At 30.7% G+C, this 20,125-nt stretch overlaps 1 protein-coding gene across 7 annotated transcripts in view; it reads right to left on the reverse strand.

The window, feature by feature from the left end:
* The window catches only part of LOC136024721 (ATP-dependent RNA helicase abstrakt-like), an 83,473-nt gene that overhangs the window by 42,434 nt on the left and 20,914 nt on the right, over positions 1-20,125 (reverse strand). For all 7 annotated transcript variants that reach the window (XM_065700141.1, XM_065700145.1, XM_065700142.1 and 4 more), the window contains exons 5-7: positions 15,241-15,450; positions 6,439-6,572; positions 3,338-3,575 (exon numbers count right to left, since the gene is read on the reverse strand). In XM_065700141.1, coding sequence (XP_065556213.1) covers positions 3,338-3,575; positions 6,439-6,572; positions 15,241-15,450 — 582 coding nt within the window. The remainder of the gene's footprint in view (positions 1-3,337; positions 3,576-6,438; positions 6,573-15,240; positions 15,451-20,125) is intronic.

Consider the following 20,125-nt stretch of genomic DNA (forward strand, 5'->3'; position numbering starts at 1 on the left):
TTTCGTTTTTTTTTTCTTTATGTCACCAGTCAGAGCATAGAAAATGGAAATTCCTACATGTAAGTCTATGCATCTAAAAGCCTATGCTAAATATAGCAATTTATGAAATTATGATGTAAACACTACTAAAAAAATAGGAGACTAATAGAAATAGATAAGAGAAAAATTCAAAATCGGTGAAAAATAGCAAATGATGATTACGAGGAAGTGCCGATAATAGGAGAGGGGATTTATTTTAAATCATTTTAATTTATGCTACCACTCGTAATTTGAACCTTCATAAAAGAGATTCCTACGTGCCAATCAAATTCATAAAGTTATAATTTTAGCGATACCGAAAAACAGGAGGGTAAAAAAATGAAAGAAAAATGAAAATTGACAAAAAATACGATGATTTCGCTAAATTCCTTAAAATTTATGAAGGGAGGCCATATGTAATTTTCAGAATTCAGGCGGAGCGGGGGCTTTTTTGTTGTTTCAAAATCAAGGAAGGGGAAGGGCAAAACCTAAGGGGGGTGGGGTAAATGATCCCGCCCCAAACAACATCACTGGTGATGAACAATCTCCATAAAGCTCTATACATCCCTGAGGGGCATAATGTTTCATTGAAATTTGAGAATTTTAAGAAATAAAAATGTTCGTATTTAATGTTCGTATATACATATCAAAAACAAAAATTTCTGCCAATGCTACACATGATATATTATGTGCACTATATGTATCAACCTATTTATGAAAACAACCTAGTTATTAACAATCTATTTATGTGTATTATATCTATAAATCTATATATAAAAACAATCTAGTTATTATAGTAAGCAAGTCTTTCTTGTTATTAATTTTAAAAAAGTAAAGAGCCGGATTAAGCCTAAATTCAGAGTAAAAAATTCAAATAGCAATTCAAGCGTAAAAGAATAAAAATGACAATCACTAAATAAATGAAACCCGAAAGTAAACATAAATTATAGCAAGTACACCACCACAAAGAGGATTGTGTGGAAAAAGAGAAAGTGTGGGAGGCTAATGCCTCCCACACTTCTAAAGACCAAGACGCCACTTAAGCTTTATTGGAAACATTTTTTTGCATTGCTTGTTTGTATTTGGTCTAACATAAAAAAAAACCATAATAACCAAAATTACTGAAAAGAGCTTTCTATTCACTCCAGAGTCTGAGCAATTTTTACATTTATTAATGTTATACACAGAATGTTTAAACAATATTTTGTTTTCTCTATACTTTTAAATGTATTTGTTTTGTGAATTTAGCTTAGGCATACGAAGGATAAGATATTTAAAAATAAAGAAAATCTCTTAAACCACATTGACTTGCCATAACATAAAGAAAGAAAACGATCCAAAATGGGATTTTTAAAGGCGAAACGAAAATGCTGAAGAAACACACAAAGCGAATATTTCGAGAGAATAACCGCCTCTCTTCTTCAGTGCGGGACAGAATAACGGAATCAAGGAAAATGCCGAAGAAAAAAAAGCAAGCAGAAAGTAAAAATAAGAAAAGAAAAAAACAAAAATTAAAAGATGAGGCGGTTGTTCTCTCGAAATTATCGCTTTGTGTGTTTCTTTAGTATTATCGTTTGGCCTTTAAAACCCCCATTTTGGATCGTTTTCTTTCTTTATGTTTAAAAATAACCAGTTAAAGTAACCAAATGCTGGTATTATGAGGAATTTGGTTTTACAAAATCTACAAAGGGGAATTTTACATTTTGTAATTTTTTTTAAGTATTTTTTTTCCAAAGAGTCTCACTGCCCCCCTCCCTGGCACCTCACTGTTGGAACCCATAGACCTTGTGCTCTTATTGAATTATTGACAAAACAAACTTAGGCGAGGGTTAACGGGTCTTGATTTATACTTTTCTGATGCCAAGTTCAAAGAATTCTGAATCCTGAAATCAAAGAATTCTGCCGACTGATGCTGATTTTTTTAATAACTATTAGCTTTGTTAATCGCTGAAATCGTTTATTGTCAGGAAAGGCCGAAAAATGCCGCAGGACCCGCTAATAAGAATAAACCCTGTATGGTCCCGTCATATATATTTAATATCTCTGTGGTTAACATTTGACGATTTAATCCGTTAACAGTGCAGGAGCCTCTTATGGTACTTGTGTCACTTTGATGCTGAAGCCTTCATTCAAGAACCAATACACAGAGCCCACTTGGCTCCTACTTAGACTATGGTATTACCACGGGTTGGAGTTTGTTCTTTACTAGTTTAAAGCCCATTTTTACAACCCGATGATTCAGCGGTAGGTTTTCATGATCCTCACAAAAGCGAATAAGTGACGCTTTCTCCTTTACCATTCCCGTCATTCAACAGGCTCTGCAACTAATTATGTTGGATACGCACTGCTATTGAGTTTTTATCTTTCGCTTCAACTTCTTCATCTCCTTTTAATTGCGACACTTTCTCTATTCCGTCTGTTGATTCTTTGCGGTGGTTGGGCATAAGCCTTACTAATCATCTTTCCAGTTTTCGTCAGCGCACTGTTGATGACATTTCTAAAAGATTCTATATAGGAAAATTGTTCCCAATCGAGGGCAATATGACAGACGGGCGCTGGCAAAACCCTACTCTACATATTGTGATCAACCTGCCCTTTATACGGCAGGAATTTACCCCATCCTCAGAAAAATTGATTTAAAAGAATCCGGAGTAGTTATTTCACGTACTGTAAGTTTCTTCTTTTCATTCCTCCTTGGACACGTAACCGGATTCTAATTGGTAAATATGGTCTACCTGATATAACAGTAAAGTTAGAAAAGCTAAGCAGGAAGCTCTCAGGTACGGCTCTTGATGAGCTTTCTTCAAATAATCATATTATAAATTTTTTTCTATAGTTATCTTTCGTTGGTTGACTTTTATCTCTCTTTTTTGCGAGTTTCATTTCTTGTTTGTATAAAATAGTTTTCTTTATTTCTCTGTAGTTCGTTTTTTTATGTATGTGTGTGTTTGTTTAATTTTTTGTGTTTATTTAATGCCAAAAAATCTTTTTTATAGTCATTATTTTTCGTTTTTGTGTGTTTTGCATTTTTTGTGTGTATTTCTTTGTTTTTACTCCACATTTTAAAACTTTTATAGTGTTTTGTGGGTAAGAAATAAATTATTATTATTATTATTATTATTATTAAATTCTGTTACGTGATCTACTCAATGTTAAATATAAACGGTATAAGAGTGGTCAGCTAAAAGTAGTTCCCGAGTAAGAACCCAGCTAACATTCTTACACATGTAGTTCGAGGTGAACGGGAAGAACAATCAATATGCATCTAACGTTAAATATATTATCTTATATTATGAAGAAGCAGAAGAGACCGACCAACCTGCAGATATCTAGCTTAACTATTTTCTTATCAAGCATGTCCATTAGTCTACCAGGAGTTGCAACAAGGATATGTACACCACGTCGTATTGACTCGGCCGTTTCACTCATTGAAGTCCCTCCAATTGCCAAGCAACAGCGAATAACTGGGAAATGGTGTCCTTTCAGTTGTGACAGAAAATACTCAATAATTTCATGCGTCTGTTTTGCTAGCTCCCTGGACGGACATATAATTAAACCTGCAAAAATACATGTCACAAAACTTAATTCCCCACAATAGAGAAGCAAAAAATCGGAATTTCATTATGGCAAAACTAAAAGCTTGTGTCGCTAGCTATTATTATTATATAATATTATTAACCCCAAACTAACGTCAGTCGATTCTGAATTAACATAAAGTTGTTATTAAGCCATGGCTAATTAGAGAAAACCCCAAGACATTCAGTCTCAGTGAGAGGCAAATCTGGCGTAAGCCTTTGTTACGATTGTACAAAAATGATGTAAATGGCTAAAACGATTGGAGAAAACAAATTTAAAAAGGGAGTGTAGAAGAAAAAGAGACAAATGAAAAGAATTTCCACAAAGCATTGTAAAATCGAACAAATCTACGAATGATCGTATTTATTAACGTCAGCTCAAAATCGTGTTAATTCTTCTTTCAGAGGATAGAAAGGGGTTGTAATGGGGTGCTTCTTGGATATTCGACTAGTGTGAAAATATTAGCTAGTTGTAGCAGAAGTATTACTCTAGTATTTACCAGGATATTCTGATACACTAATCACCTTTTCATTTCAAACATGCAGGCAAACTCTAAGAATACTAAACTGTTCTTTGACAATCGTTTGAACAAGAAAGGAAAAAACGTTCAGCGACTTGGAAAGTGAAAAAAAAAGTTCAGTAGCCTGACAAAACATAAACTAAAAAAAAACAATGGTAAGAATTTCGTCATTAGTTTCATTATTGTTTTTTTTAAATTATTATTTTTTCCAGCCTAAATAATTCTTATTTATCATTTTTTTTTATGTGGCTATCATTGTGACTTTAAACAAGCCAATCCGTTTCTATAAGTTTACACCAGCTTTCCACAACTATATTAAAAAGCTGATGGGAAATTTATATAACACCGCAAAAAAAAAAGATCCTCCAAGCCAGAAAAAAAATTTTTGATGACCTTGAAAAACACCAATATTACTGTCTTTTGAAAAACAAGAGCTTTGCATCTGGCAACCTTTCCATTTTATTTAAATTAATATAAACCATTATTTTACTGTTAATCACTAATTTCTATCAAATAGGTCCCATTCTGATTTTTAGTAGCCTATAACTATTTTACTTCATCATCACAAAGGGCATATCCAAGGGGGGGACTAGAGGTTTTGACCCCCACCCCGCCGAAATGTTAGTTTGACTCGTTAGAAAAGTCACAAAAATGAATATAAATAAATTTTCGATGCATTTAATAAAAATTGTGTAACGCCCTGGAAAATAGCATCCCTCCCCAACAAAATCTTGGAAACGGCCCTGTCCATCACTATCTTTTGTTAGGTTGATCCCGCTAGATTTCAAATAGTATCTGTTTCAGAATTTTTACAGAAAAATACTTTTTTTCGTATTTTCATTAAAAAAATCGAAAGAAACAAAAACTAACTCACGTAGATTTTTTTTTTCATTTTGAAATTTCATTGAAAATTCAAACTATGATTCTAAACACCGCTTTATTATTCTGTGAACACAACACACACACAAAAAAACTTTTAAGGCTGCAACTGTTTTAAGGATGTCTGCAACTGTAAACATATGTTACAATTTACCTTCTGAATGGAACCCTACTAATGAAAACAGGCTATTTATTTTTTTAAATCTTACCAATTACCCATGTCTGAATTTAAAAAGTTAAGATAGAATAAACTTTGGATGAAACCAAAGGTTATAAGCTATTATAAAAGGATGCAGATTATTTTAAGAATTTTATCAGATGTATGAATTAGCTGCTCTTGGTTTACTGATTTACTACCAGTAGCTGTATGGGTCATATCTTTTCTAGCGGTAACGCATATTGAACCTTCCAACTAATGAAAAATGTCTATGGTGAATTTCCGGTCCACAGTCATTGGGGCCCACGGGAGAACATAGCATGAGGGTGCGTGGTTACTCTTCAATGACTTTCGGTATTTAAAAGGGCAGTTTTTAATCTTCAATCAAATGAGTCCTCTCCCAAGTTTCTCCGGCCACCTCTTCCATATGAAGTGGCCAGAAAAAAATAAATATTTTTTTTTTACTCTTAAGCGACTTTTCTATTCACTGTTAAATAATCAGGTAAGTTATTATGCAGAAAATAGGCTAGTTTAAAATTATTCAAAGGACACATTTGATTCCATAACCTTCGGCACGATGTAAAACAAATGTAAAAAAAGGAGACAAGAAAAAAAAATGTGTTTTTATTCCGATTTTATTGTTAATTTTTATTAATTTGCCAAGCTATAATAATTTTTTTTTACCTAAGACGAACAAATTCGCAAGCTCTAAAGTTTTCCATATTATTTTTCACATAGGGTATGGTGATTGGCGAAACTAAGCGAAGTATATAGAAAAGCATCAAATTGGCAAAAATTGTTTTTGCCAAACAATTGGCAAAACAACTTTTAGGCAAAAATTGGGCTGCTTTGCTGCAAAAAGTGCAAAGCAGAATAAAAGAAAAATATTAATAGCAAAATCACATCCCTACAAGCATCAGTCAATCTAGAAGTAAAAAGCAAAATTAAGAAGGAAAAACATTTATTTCGAATTTCGAATACGATCACGAATTTCCTAAGCAACGTTGATAATTTTTCACTGGCTTTGATGGAAACACAATTTGTTTAGATTCACATGAACGTCTCTTCTTTATCTTTTTTTTTAATTCATTTTGTCCCCATTTTACACTATCTTTACGTTCCATTTTAGATGAGCACTCAAACTATAATCGTAAATATCAAAATAACATCTCTGGATTCTTTGAAATTTTATAAAAACTAAAAAAATCAACATCGAAAAACTGAAATAATTAGAAAAAGAAGCTAAAAAGAAAAAAATAAGGAAATATAGCAAAAAAAAACAACTTACCATAAGGTCCTTCTCCATAAATAAAGCTCATCATTTTCTCTTGTTCCAAACAAAACATGATTAGAGGCAAAACAAAAACCAAAGTTTTTCCGGAACCGGTGAAGGCTATCCCAATGATGTCTCGACCAGAGAGCCTGTGTAAAAATAAAAATTATGTAGAAAAAAAAATGAAAAGTAAGACCAGAAAACGACACAGTCATTCTATAAAATAGTTGAAGATGTTCACTCTTGAATAACATTTTCTTGTTAAAGCAATTTCGTGACTGGATCGACTTTAGATGCTGTATTAAGTGATGATGTTGAGGGGAAAAAAATTAACTTTCATTAGTCAGCTAGGCAATTCTTCCTATACAACAGCAACGGCTAGGGAAGATACATTCACTAGTGAAAATAACAACAAATAAACTTAACCATTAATATTGACTATCGCCAGGGCTGTATCCAAGGAGGCGGATGTGTTATCCAGTTTGAATCCCCTAAATGTTTGTTTGGCCAGCGAAAGAGTAGCGAGATACACGTAAACAAATTTTCGCACATAAAAACCTTGATAATCAATAATCTAAATGGGTTTTTGTACCCCCCCCCCCACCCAATCCAAATTTGTATCGGGTTTTGTACCTGAACCAAATCCTGGACACAACAATGCCTATCGCAGTACCTTTTTCCTGTGTACACATAAAATAACAATTCAAAATGGTTTGTCAATGCCGAAATGTCAAATTAGTGAAATTACCATTATTGACAAAAATAGCTAAAAACTAAGTTATTTTATCCACACAGCCGAAATTTTTGAAAAAATGGGAATTAGTTTCAGAGAGTGGAAAAATCGTTGAGCTGAAAAGTTTTCCTGATATATTCTTCAGATAATTTTAGGGCCTCCCCCTCCCCAAATATTGTCCCTGTAAATATGTATGATAATGAGGGTCAAACGTAAGATTATCAGATAATAGTTGACAACCCATTGATCAAAATATAAGGAAACAGTGTAGTACAGTAGAGAAAAATCACACAATCACAACTAGTAAATGGGTTGTTATCCAACACAAAAATATCAACAATAAAGTCACATTATCCCATGACAAAAATTAAATTTCCTCTCTGAAACTAGAGGAAAAATCAGGGCACGAGCGCTATTATAGATACAAAGAGTCAAGATCTTTAAGGAGTATAATCTAATCTTAAAAGAAGAGGGAGGTCTTCAAGCTTCATAAAAGTTCGGTTCCCGCCCTCGGATTTCAGCCTTTTCTACTGTAGACTCCCGCACATCTCCTCGGAGATGTTCAGCCCAACCTGATCATTTTTTTTTCAATTTTCTGGAATACGTTCATATTATAGTATAGAATATATTTATTCACTACAATAAAACGAAGCCTGCATGAGCATGTCAATATAATCTTTGGTCATTTCTGTTTGTCCCATGTTCGTAGTTGTCTTTGTGTTGTTTCTTTTTTATTTTGTTTTTTCGCTTCTTCTTTTCTGGCACAGTCTTTTGTGACAGGTTATAAATTAAATGATGATGATTATTATTAAAAGACACAAAAAATAAGAGGCAAGAAAAAATGAACATCAAACATTTTAAATAACAATCATTAAATAGACATTCAAAAACTTTATAGTACGTTTAAAGTAAAAAATTAAAGTGATACTTCAGAGTCAAGAAACTAAAAGGAGTCATAAACATAATTATCAATCATTTTATCAATAATTATATCACACATGATATAATTATCAATTATTATCACACATAATAAGAGTCAATCCAGAGTTCATGATTATTATAGCGGCAACGTATTATACAGATTAAATCATTCACATATACAAATAAATACTAAAAACTTTATAAACGTAGCTTCTAACTTCTAAGAATTAGATATCTGCTATATATATATATATATATATATATATATATATATATATATAAATATATATATATATATATACATATATATATATATATATATATATATATATATATATATATATATATATATATATATATATATATATATATATATATTATATATATAAATATATATATATATATATATATATATATATATATATATATATATATATATATATATATATATATATATATATATATATATTGCTCTGTTATATATTAGATATCTGCTAGATTTCCGTTGAAACCGTAGAATCTGTTCTCAAAGAGTAAGATGGAGTAGTACTTCTTTGGGTAGGCCGTTCCACTTGTGTACAATGAAGTGTAGAAAAGTAAAACATTCAATATATTTACGAAACCATTCACTTTTAAGTTTGAAAGAATGACCAATAGGATGGTTTGGATTAAAATGGATCAGTTTGTCTCCACCACCATACAAAAAAAGTCAGCAATCTAGACGACTAGAGCTGTCTCGATATTACATATGGCGTATAAATCACTGTATTATAGATGACGTAGAAAAGTCAGCAATCTAACATAATTATAGCGGTCTCACTATCTTAGAAGGCATAGACGGGAACTGTGTCATTCTTATCTGTGATGTTTCAACGTGAAATCAATTAAAGAACATCAATCAGTCCAAAAAAGAAAAAATCAAGTAATTTTAATAACACTTTAGCTAGTGACGCCTCTGGTCAGTACCAGAGCAATTCCACGGGAATTATCTACTCGTACTTTTTAGTCTTAGCCTGTTATCTCGGCGTACTTCCATCATTGAATATCTTTTCTACAGTTGCCACTAATTTCATATTTTAGAATTAGTTTTTTTAACCTTCATCTTACCCACACAACTACGAAAACTCCCAAACCACCAAAAAATTAAAATAGATAAAAAGTAAATTCAATATTATAGGATATTCTACAGAATAGGTTCTGTCCACATTTTTAAATATGGATAGAATATTCCAATATTCCCTTTTTTTCCTCATTACTTTATTTGTCTTATTTTTTCTTCCTAGGAGTAGACGGATGAGACAGCTCGGGAGGTTGAGACGGCTAGGACATACTCTGCGGATGATGAATGAGACTACCCAAGATTGCCCTTGTCGGGCTACCGTCAAGGGCCAAACAAAAAGAAGGTCGCCACCGGATGGGATGGGTCGCCACGTTTTTTTATTCTAGAGTGTAAAATCTGTACTTTCAACTGAACTAAGTAATTCCGAAGTGAATTCAAGTCTTCCTTCCTGTTTACCCTCCAAAGCCTCCTACATACTAAATTAACACGCTCCTTCATTCCATTCCAATTTTGTTTAATCTTCTAACCGCAGGATCCGTCGTACAACATTTTCGTTTGCCATTCAATATGATATTCGTTATCTTGTGTAATTTTGCATGCATCAAATATACCAAAAAATTGCGTAATTTTTACTTTTCAAATGCATACAAATTTGACGTCACTCAAATAAATTTTTCTAGGCTCTAAATGAATTTTCTCAAACTCATGATCCATCTAGATCATTTTTCCAGCCCGAGAATCCCACGGTGCCAATTCAAAAAAAAAATATGGAGCCGTTTTCCAAAAATAAATAAATATATATATATATATATATATATATATATATATATATATATATATATATACTAGCTGTTGGGGTGGCGCTTCGCGCCACCCCAACACCTAGTTGGTGGGGGCGCTTCGCGCCCCCCCCCCAAGCCCCCCCGCGCGCGTAAGTCGTTACGCGCCATAATAGTTACGCGCCATTGTAGTTGTGTCCCTATGTCCCACCTGTGAATATAGATAGATATATATATATATATACATATATATATATATATATATATATATATATATATATATATATATATATATATATATATATGGTTTTAACTACGTAAAACTTGCGAATATACAACATTCTTTGCTGTCCCATTGTCTTTGCATATAAATAGATTGTCAGGTTTACCGACTCTTGAACATGCAACATATAATGGTCCATGGGAAAACAATCTGTATTCAGATCTATACCTCATGATTCTAATGATTGCCCTTGAGCTTTGTTGATGGTGATTGCTAATCGACCATTCCCTGTCCCGGTGTCCCGGTCGTCATTTATATCCCCCTGTTTCCCCCGGTGTCCCCGTTGTAGTTGTGTCCCTGTGTCCCGGTCGTCATTTATATTCCCTGTGTCCCGGTCGTCATTTGTATCCCGGTGTCCCGGTCTGTATATACATTCGTTTTTTAGTTTTGTTTTTCTCCTTTATTTTTTTCCTTTTTTTTTCTTTTTTAGTTTATTTAGATTTTTAGATTTTTTAGTTTTTTTATTAGTTTTTAGTTTTTTTTTCTTTTTAGTTTTTTTGTAGTTTTTACCTTCTTTTTAGTTTTGTTAGTTTTTTTTTTACTTATGTCCTGGTCGTCATTTATACTCCCTGTGTCCCGGTGCTTTGTTGATTGCTAATCGAACATTCCTTTTGTCCTGGTCGCTTTCTCTTTGAGTGTCGTCATTTATTTTTTTCTTTTTTAGTTCTTTTAGTTTTTACCTTTTTTAGTTTTTTTTAGTTTTTTAGATGAAAATTTTTTTTAGTTTTTTCCTTTTTTTCTTTTTAGTTTTTTATTGGTTTTTACCTTTATTTTAGCTTATTTTTCAGTTTTTTCCTTTTTTTAGTTTTTTTTTACTTTTTATTTTTTTTAGTTTTTTACCTTTTTTTAGTTTTTTTTATTTTTTTTAGTTTTTTAGCTTTTTTACTTTTTTTATTAGTTTTTAGTTTTTTTTGTAGTTTTTGCCTTTTTTTAGTTTTTTCAGTTTTTTTTAGTTTTTTATTGGTTTTTACCTTTATTTTAGCTTATTTTTCAGTTTTTTCCTTTTTTTAGTTTTTTTAGTTTTTAGTTTTTTTAGTTTTTTACCTTTTTTTAGTTTTTTTAGTTTTTTTAGTTTTTTAGCTTTTTTATTTTTTTTATTAGTTTTTAGTTTTTTTTTGTAGTTTTTGCCTTTTTTTAGTTTTTTTAGTTTTTTAGCTTTTTTATTAGTTTTTAGTTTTTTTTGTAGTTTTTGCCTTTTTTTAGTTTTTTTCTTTTTAGTTTTTTTGTAGTTTTTACCTTCTTTTTAGTTTTGTTAGTTTTTTTTTTTACTTATGTCCTGGTCGTCATTTATACTCCCTGTGTCCCGGTGCTTTGTTGATTGCTAATCGAACATTCCTTTTGTCCTGGTCGCTTTCTCTTTGAGTGTCGTCATTTATTTTTTTCTTTTTTAGTTTTTTTAGTTCTTTTAGTTTTTACCTTTTTTAGTTTTTTTTAGTTTTTTAGATGAAAATTTTTTTTAGTTTTTTCCTTTTTTTCTTTTTAGTTTTTTATTGGTTTTTACCTTTATTTTAGCTTATTTTTCAGTTTTTTCCTTTTTTTAGTTTTTTTTTTTTTTTTATTTTTTTTAGTTTTCTACCTTTTTTTAGTTTTTTTTAGTTTTTTTAGTTTTTTAGCTTTTTTACTTTTTTTATTAGTTTTTAGTTTTTTTGTAGTTTTTGCCTTTTTTTAGTTTTTTCAGTTTTTTTTTAGTTTTTTATTGGTTTTTACCTTTATTTTAGCTTATTTTTCAGTTTTTTCCTTTTTTTTTAGTTTTTTTTAGTTTTTAGTTTTTTTAGTTTTTTACCTTTTTTTAGTTTTTTTAGTTTTTTAGCTTTTTTATTTTTTTTATTAGTTTTTAGTTTTTTTTTGTAGTTTTTGCCTTTTTTTAGTTTTTTTAGTTTTTTAGCTTTTTTATTAGTTTTTAGTTTTTTTTGTAGTTTTTGCCTTTTTTTAGTTTTTTTAGTTTTTTAGCTTTTTTATTTTTTTATTAGTTTTTAGTTTTTTTTGTAGTTTTTGCCTTTTTTTAGTTTTTTCAGTTTTGACGTCACCTGATCCAGTTTTTTCAGGTGACGTCACCTGATCCACAGATCCACAGATCCACACACAGACAACTTATTTTTATATATATAGATATATATATATATATATATATATATATATATATATATATATATATATATATATATATATATATATATATATATATATATATATATATATATATATATATATATATATATATATATCTTCTATATATATAAAAATAAGTTGTCTGTCCGTTACGCCAGATTATATCTTCTATATATATAAAAAAAAACAAACTAGAATGTAAAAACTGGAAATTGCATAAATATTTCGAAATATTTTGACAATAGATTAAAGTAATTCGAAAAAAGAAAAATGGTAAAAAACTAAAAAAAAAACTAAAAAGAAAAAACTAGAAAAAAAAATTAAAAATTAAAAAAAGAAAAAACCTAAAAAGAAAAACGTAAAAAAATAAAAAAGATAAAAAACTAAAAAAAAAACTAAAAAAAGCTAAAAAACTAGAAAAAAAGAAAAAACTAAAAAAACTGTTAATTGCGCAAATATTTCAATATATTTTGACAATAGATTAAAGTAATTCGAAAACCTTAAAACAGATACCCCAAATTTTGAGGTTTAATATAAATTGTTGGATTTTTAGCATGCTTGGCACGTAAAGATTTTTCCAAGTGTCAATTTTAGAATGAACATTGACAAATTGAAGAAAACAAATCAATAAAAATAAGAAACTAAAAAAAAAGAAAAAACTAAAAAAGAAAAAAAACTAAAGAACAAACTGTATCTATATATATAAAAATCTATATATATAAAAATAAGTTGTCTGTCTTTTATGTCTGTTACGCTATGTCTGTTACGCAAGATTATATCTTATCTATATATATAAAAATAAGTTGTCTGTGTGTGGATCTGTGGATCAGGTGACGTCATGTTTGTTCGCATATGACGTCTGAATTATTTCACACTAATACAAAAGAAGAAAAAAACTAAAAAAGGTAAAAACTACAAAAAAAACTAAAAAGAAAAAAAAAACTAAAAAAGCTAAAAAACTAAAAAAAACTAAAAAAAGGTAAAAATCTAATAACTAAAAAAAAACTGAAAAAAATAAAAAAAGGCAAAAACTACAAAAAAAATAAAAACTAATAAAAAAACTAAAAAAGCTAAAAAACTAAAAAAACTAAAAAAAACTAAAAAAAGGTAAAAAACTAAAAAAAACTAAAAACTAAAAAAGAAAAAAACTAAAAAAAGGAAAAAACTGAAAAATAAAAGAGAAAAAGAAAACTAAAAAAATATGAATAAATATATATAAAAATAAGTTGTTTGTGGGTTATGTCTGTCTGTCTGTCTGTCGAGTGACGTCGTGTTTGTCCGCATATGACGTCTGAATTATTTCACACTAATACAAAAGAAGAAAAAAAACTAAAAAAGGTAAAAACTACAAAAAAACTAAAAAGAAAAAAAACTAAAAAAGCTAAAAAACTAAAAAAAAAACTAAAAAAAGGTAAAAAACTAAAAACTAAAAAAAACTGAAAAAACTAAAAAAAGGCAAAAACTAAAAAAAACTAAAAACTAATAAAAAAAACTAAAAAAGCTAAAAAACTAAAAAAACTAAAAAAACTAAAAAAAGGTAAAAAACAAAAAAAACTAAAAACTAAAAAAGAAAAAACTAAAAAAAGGAAAAAACTGAAAAATAAGAGAAAAAGAAAACTAAAAAAATATTAATAAATATAAAAAATATAAATATAAATATAATATAAATTAGCAATCAACAAAGCACCGAGACACAAATGACGACCGGGACACAGGGAGTATAAATGACGACCAGGACATAAGTAAAAAAAAAAAACTAAAAAAACTAAAAAAAAGGTAAAAACTACAAAAAAACTAAAAACTAATAAAAAAACTAAAAAATCTAAAAATCTAAATAAACTAAAAAAGAAAAAAAAGAAAAAAGGAAAAAAATAAAGGAGAAAAACAAAACTAAAAAACGAATGTATATACAGACCGGGACACCGGGATACAAATGACGACCGGGACACAGGGAATATAAATGACGACCGGGACACAGGGACACAACTACAATGGGGACGCCGGGGGGCACAGGGGGATATAAATGACGACCGGGACACCGGGACACAAGGAATATAAATGACGCACGGGACACTCAAAGAGAAATCACAGACTGGAACACCGGGACACAAATGACGACCGGGACACAGGGAATATAAATGACGACCGGGACACAGGGACATAACTACAAAGGGGACGCCGGGGTGCACAGGGGGATATATAAATGACGATGGCGACTCAGGGAATGGTCGATTAGCAATCACCATCAACAAAGCTCAAGGGCAATCATTAGAATCATGAGGTATAGATCTGAATACGGATTGTTTTCCCATGGACCATTATATGTTGCATGTTCAAGAGTCGGTAAACCTGACAATCTATTTATATGCACAGACAATGGGACAGCAAAGAATGTTGTATATTCGCAAGTTTTACGTAGTTAAAAACATATATATATATATATATATATATATATATATATATATATATATATATATATATATATATATATATATATATATATATATATATATATATATATATATATATATATATCACAGGTGGGACATAGGGACACAACTACAATGGCGCGTAACTAATATGGCGCGTAACGACTTACGCGCGCGGGGGGGCTTGGGGGGGCGCGAAGCGCCTCCACCAACTAGGTGTTGGGGTGGCGCGAAGCGCCACCCCAACAGCTAGTATATATATATATATATATATATATATATATATATATATATATATATATATATATATATATATATTATTCAAGGAATCATATAGTCAACTTTTTCTGTGTTACCATTGTCTTCGTTATAAATTGGTAGTAAAATCCAAGTAAAACATAATACGAGAAAAGCTCCCCACCCCTACCCTTAAAAAAATGCTTTTAAAACCGTTTATGACTAGTAATAAAAACAAACACTAGATGATTTGCAGGAAAACTTACACAGCTGGTATTCCCTGAGCTTGAATTGGAGACGGCTTTACGATGTTCTTTTTTTCTAAGGCCTTTATAACAGCTTTTGGGAACTTCATTTGATCAAATGTTGCCAAAGGAGGAGGGGGATCTTCACCTTCAACTAGTACTGACATCTTCTTTCTAAATTTGTCCCACTTCTCCAGGCCCAGTTTCAAAACAGCTCGAGGTGGTTTCCAGCTAAAAATAATAAACGTTATCTTGATCAATGAGCATATCAAATGCAAGGAGACAAACTTTTAGCTTTAGCTAGACAGTAGAAAAGCGTTTTTTTTTCACCAATGTGTTTCAACTTTTCTAGAGTGGTCTTAGTATCAATCTCAGAAAAATGTATCAAAAACATTAGTATCAAATTATTAACATTAGTATCAACATTAGTATCAAATTAGTATCAAATTATTAAACATTAGTATCAAATTTACTCTCATTAGTATCAAAAACAAATGTGAGCCCCTCTTCCTTCATTTAAGTATTGCGTATCATGTTTATAAATAGATAAAGACGGGTTTATTAATATAAATAAACGAAACAAAACAAGCAAATGGCCCGAAGCAAAGCTAGTTTGGGTTTACAACCCCAATGCACACACAAATAAAAACAATACGAAAAAGGAGAAGAAAATAAAAAAGAAAAGAAAAGAAAAGAAAAGAAAAAGAAAAAAAGAAAAGAAGAAAAAAAAATATTAAATTACACTGTACCAATTTCAGAAAAATGAGAGCCCCTCTTCCTTCATTTAAGTATTGCGTATCATGTTTATAGATAGATAAACACGGGTTTATTAATATAAATAAACGAAACAAAACAAGCAAATGGCCCGAAGCAAAGCTTGTTTGGGCTTACAACCCCAATGCACACACAAATAAAAACAATACGAAAAAGGAGAAGAAAATAAAAAAGACAAGAAAAGAAAAGGAAAAGAAAAAAAGAAAAGAAGAAAAAAAATATTCAATTACACTGCATTTCGATCGATAGGGGATTACACTTCAAAAAATACAAAAAAACAAAACAAAAAGAAACTAAAACCACTTGACCAGTATTGCTTAAAACAAAACCAACACCTTGGCTGCATTTGAGGTCCACTCAACTATCAAAACCATAAATATTCAGGCAAAATAGCTTTAATTCCCACCGAAATTTATGAAAATTATCCATGTTTCTTAAAGTCGTAGGTAAACAATTCCATGCATGGGGTCCTAGATGTCGAATAAAATATATTTCTATTCAGAATTACATGAATATAATATATCTGTCAGATGTGGACAAAGTATGTCCACATCTGGCTCCCCCCCCCCTAGCTCTTCAATGCTCCGATAACCATGTTGAACAGCTCCAAGAATTTAAATACTTAGGAAGCTGGATAGAAAATACTGGCGATGTAACTTTTGAAATCAAGAGAAGGATTGGACAAGCACCAGGCGCCTTCAATAGACTAACACCAATTTGGAGAAGTAACAGGTACTCACTTCGTTTAAAATTGCGCCTGTGCAACAGCACTGTTTTGTCTATATTGATGTACGCCGGTGAATGTTGGAAACTCAACCAACAGCTTGAGAAACATATCCTTGGATTCGGAAATATTTGCCTTTGAAGGACCCTCAAAATCAGTTGGCATCAGTAAAGTACTAATAGGGAAATCCGGCTGAAAACAAACCAGCCCATAGTGACCGAAGTTATGAAGAAATGAACATGGACATATTTGGGTGATGTTCTACGCATGCCCGAAGACAGATGCCCTCAAGAGTGTATCAGTGGCAGCCTGAAGGAAGACGAAAACGAGGCCGACCAAAACACACACTTCGGAGGCAGTATGATCGGAACCTAAAAGAGGCCAACATTTCCCTCACTCCATAAAGGGAAGATATCACTGCAGCCACACAGCTTCGTGATGAATGGAGAGGCTTGTCGACGCCCTTTGCGCCACTAATGGCTCAGGAGGATCTAAGGTCTAAGGATACATATATATTTCGCTTGAAAGAATTTAAGATCATAAAAGCAATTTTGATGGACTTTCTTTACTCCCTCCTTATGCACGGACATACTTGCTACTATACACCAACATTAAAAAGTATAGATACAAGAAACTTCACAACAAGGTTAATAACAACATTTTCAAACAACTCGGGTACATTTTCAGGGTGATGCTTCCAACTACCAGTGATAAAAAGTTCAATTAATATAATATCGTTCGATATAAACAAGTTATATTAAAACAAATTAATATAATAAAAAGTTAAAAAATATGAGCACGAAGGCCAAGAAAACGTTAACTTCAGCTAACATGAAAAAAGCCCATAAAATGGCAAGTTAAAGATTTTCATTCGTTGTTGGAAGGGTGTTTTCATGTGGATGAACAACAACAAAAAGTTCCTCTTTAAAACTTAATTATTTTTTGTTAAAGACAAAATACTTTTTAGTGTTTGATTGAAGCCTTCAGAATGTCTTTAACAAAAAAGTCATGGGCTTGATATTACATATATATATATATATATATATATAAATATATATATATATATATATATATATATATATATATATATATATATATATATATATATATATATATGTATATTTATATATATATATATATATATATTTTCATTATATATACATATATATTATTATATATATACATTATATATCATTATACATATATATATATATATATATATATATATATATATATATATATATAATACATATATATATAATACATATATACATATATAATACATATATATATATGCATATATATATATATATATATATATATATATATATATATATATATATATATATATATATATATATGTATATGCATATATATATATATATATATATATATATATATATATATATATATATATATATATATATATATATATATATATATATATGTATATATATATATATTATATATATATAGTGTAAAAATGTATAGAATAAGTACTTGAAGTACTACTTCAGTAAAATTTTGGCAAGTACTTATTACTTGATACTTAAGTAAAAAAATAATGAGTACTTAATACTTGATACTTAAGTAAGAATTTGGAGTACTTGTTGCAGCACTGCTCCAGACACAAGATTTCTACTAAAACTTACCAGAAGCACTTAAAACAATTTTATCTCTCCAAGGTCTAAAAAAGGTAAATTACTAAAAATATCTATTAGAAAATAATTAAATTATGATCTTTAAATGGCTATCTCATGCTTTTATGAATGATAAAATGTATTGTAGCATATTTATGCAGGCATGTTAATCTTGGTCTGCTGGAGCATACTTTTTTCCATAAGAGTATCAAAAAATTTTATTAGTTGGATCATCTCACAAGACGGATGTAGCTATTGAAAGCCTTAGAGATGGGAAAGGTCTAAAGCCAAGCTGGCCAGTCATGACAAAGACAAAGAGAGATAATCTCAAGATGGAATCTCAAATGATGAAGATGAAGAAAACAAACTGGAATGAAAAAACAGGGAATTAAGAAACGGGAATGAAGAAACGAACAAGATGAAGAAAAAGAACCGGAATGAAAAAACAGGGAATGAAGAAACGGGGATGAAGAAACGAACAAGATGAAGAAAACGAACCGGAATGAAAAACAGGGAATGAAGAAACGGGAATGAAGAAACGAACAAGATGAAGAAAACGAACGGGACTACATCCAGTAGAAGGAAAAGACAAAACTAATTAGAAGGGAATATGTTACCTGTATAAAACAAAACGTCTTCAACTCTATGACACAAAAATAAAAAACAAAATATCCTAAAACCGAATAAAATCTAAAACCAAGAAACAAAAACATCAAATATCAAACATTTGAGGGCAATTAAACCCCTCCCACGATCATTTCTTCCCAAAGTCAACCGCTCAAAATTTTGAGATCCATTTTGTTAAGCATAGTAGAAAAATCTAATAAACTATGTCTTTGAGGAAGATTTAACCCCCACAATCCCCGGAGAAGGACTGCAAGTTATGAACTTTGCCCATTGTTTAACTGACAAACTGACAATCCACATCCGTTATATCCAAGTTATATTCTGGTCTTGAGAAGGTATGGGGGTTGTGAAATACACAATTTTCAGACCTTTCAGCTATAATAGACAAAATAGCTATTCTAAATTTCTGATTGCATGTGTTTTGGGAATTGATAGGCATGGGGGGGGGGGGGGGCTTGTCACCTTCCAGTCACTTTCAACTAATAAAAAGGGCACTAGTCCTTTTAATTTTCAATCGAATGAGTCTTTTTCAAAGTTTCTACGACAACAAGTGGCCATCTCAAAATTTCAATTACGAGAAAATACGATATTTGGAGGGATGGAAGCTGCCCACCCTCCGATCATTCTAAATCTTAAAAGGGCACTTAAACTCCTGATTACCAATCCAACAAGCCCCTCCAAAGTTTAAGCAATCCCCCTTTCTATATATACCTTATATGCCTCTAGGGCATAACTAACCTTGCCCTGAGGGCTGTGGGGGAGAGTCTTTGCCCTCAAAGACATAATTTCCGGTCCTTTCAATTATGTTGAACAAACAGTTATCTCAAAATTTTGATAGGATGTATTTTGGGCAATGGTAGGGGAGGGAAGGGGGTTAGTTGCCCTTCAATCACTTTCTACTATTAAAAAGGCCACTGGCCCCTTCATTTTCAAATCGAATGAGCTGTTTTCAAAGTTTCTACGACAACAAATGACCATCACAAAATTTCTATTAGATGAATTTCGGGAAAATACGATGTATGGGGGAGGGGTATTTACACTCCGATCCCTCTGAGTCATAAAAAAGGCACTAGAACTTTCGATTAAGAATCCAACGAGCCTCCTCCAAAGTTTATACGATCATCCTACCTATATATACCCC

The sequence above is a fragment of the Artemia franciscana genome, chromosome 3, assembly GCF_032884065.1.
Source record: "Artemia franciscana chromosome 3, ASM3288406v1, whole genome shotgun sequence".
Classification (NCBI taxonomy): domain Eukaryota; kingdom Metazoa; phylum Arthropoda; class Branchiopoda; order Anostraca; family Artemiidae; genus Artemia; species Artemia franciscana.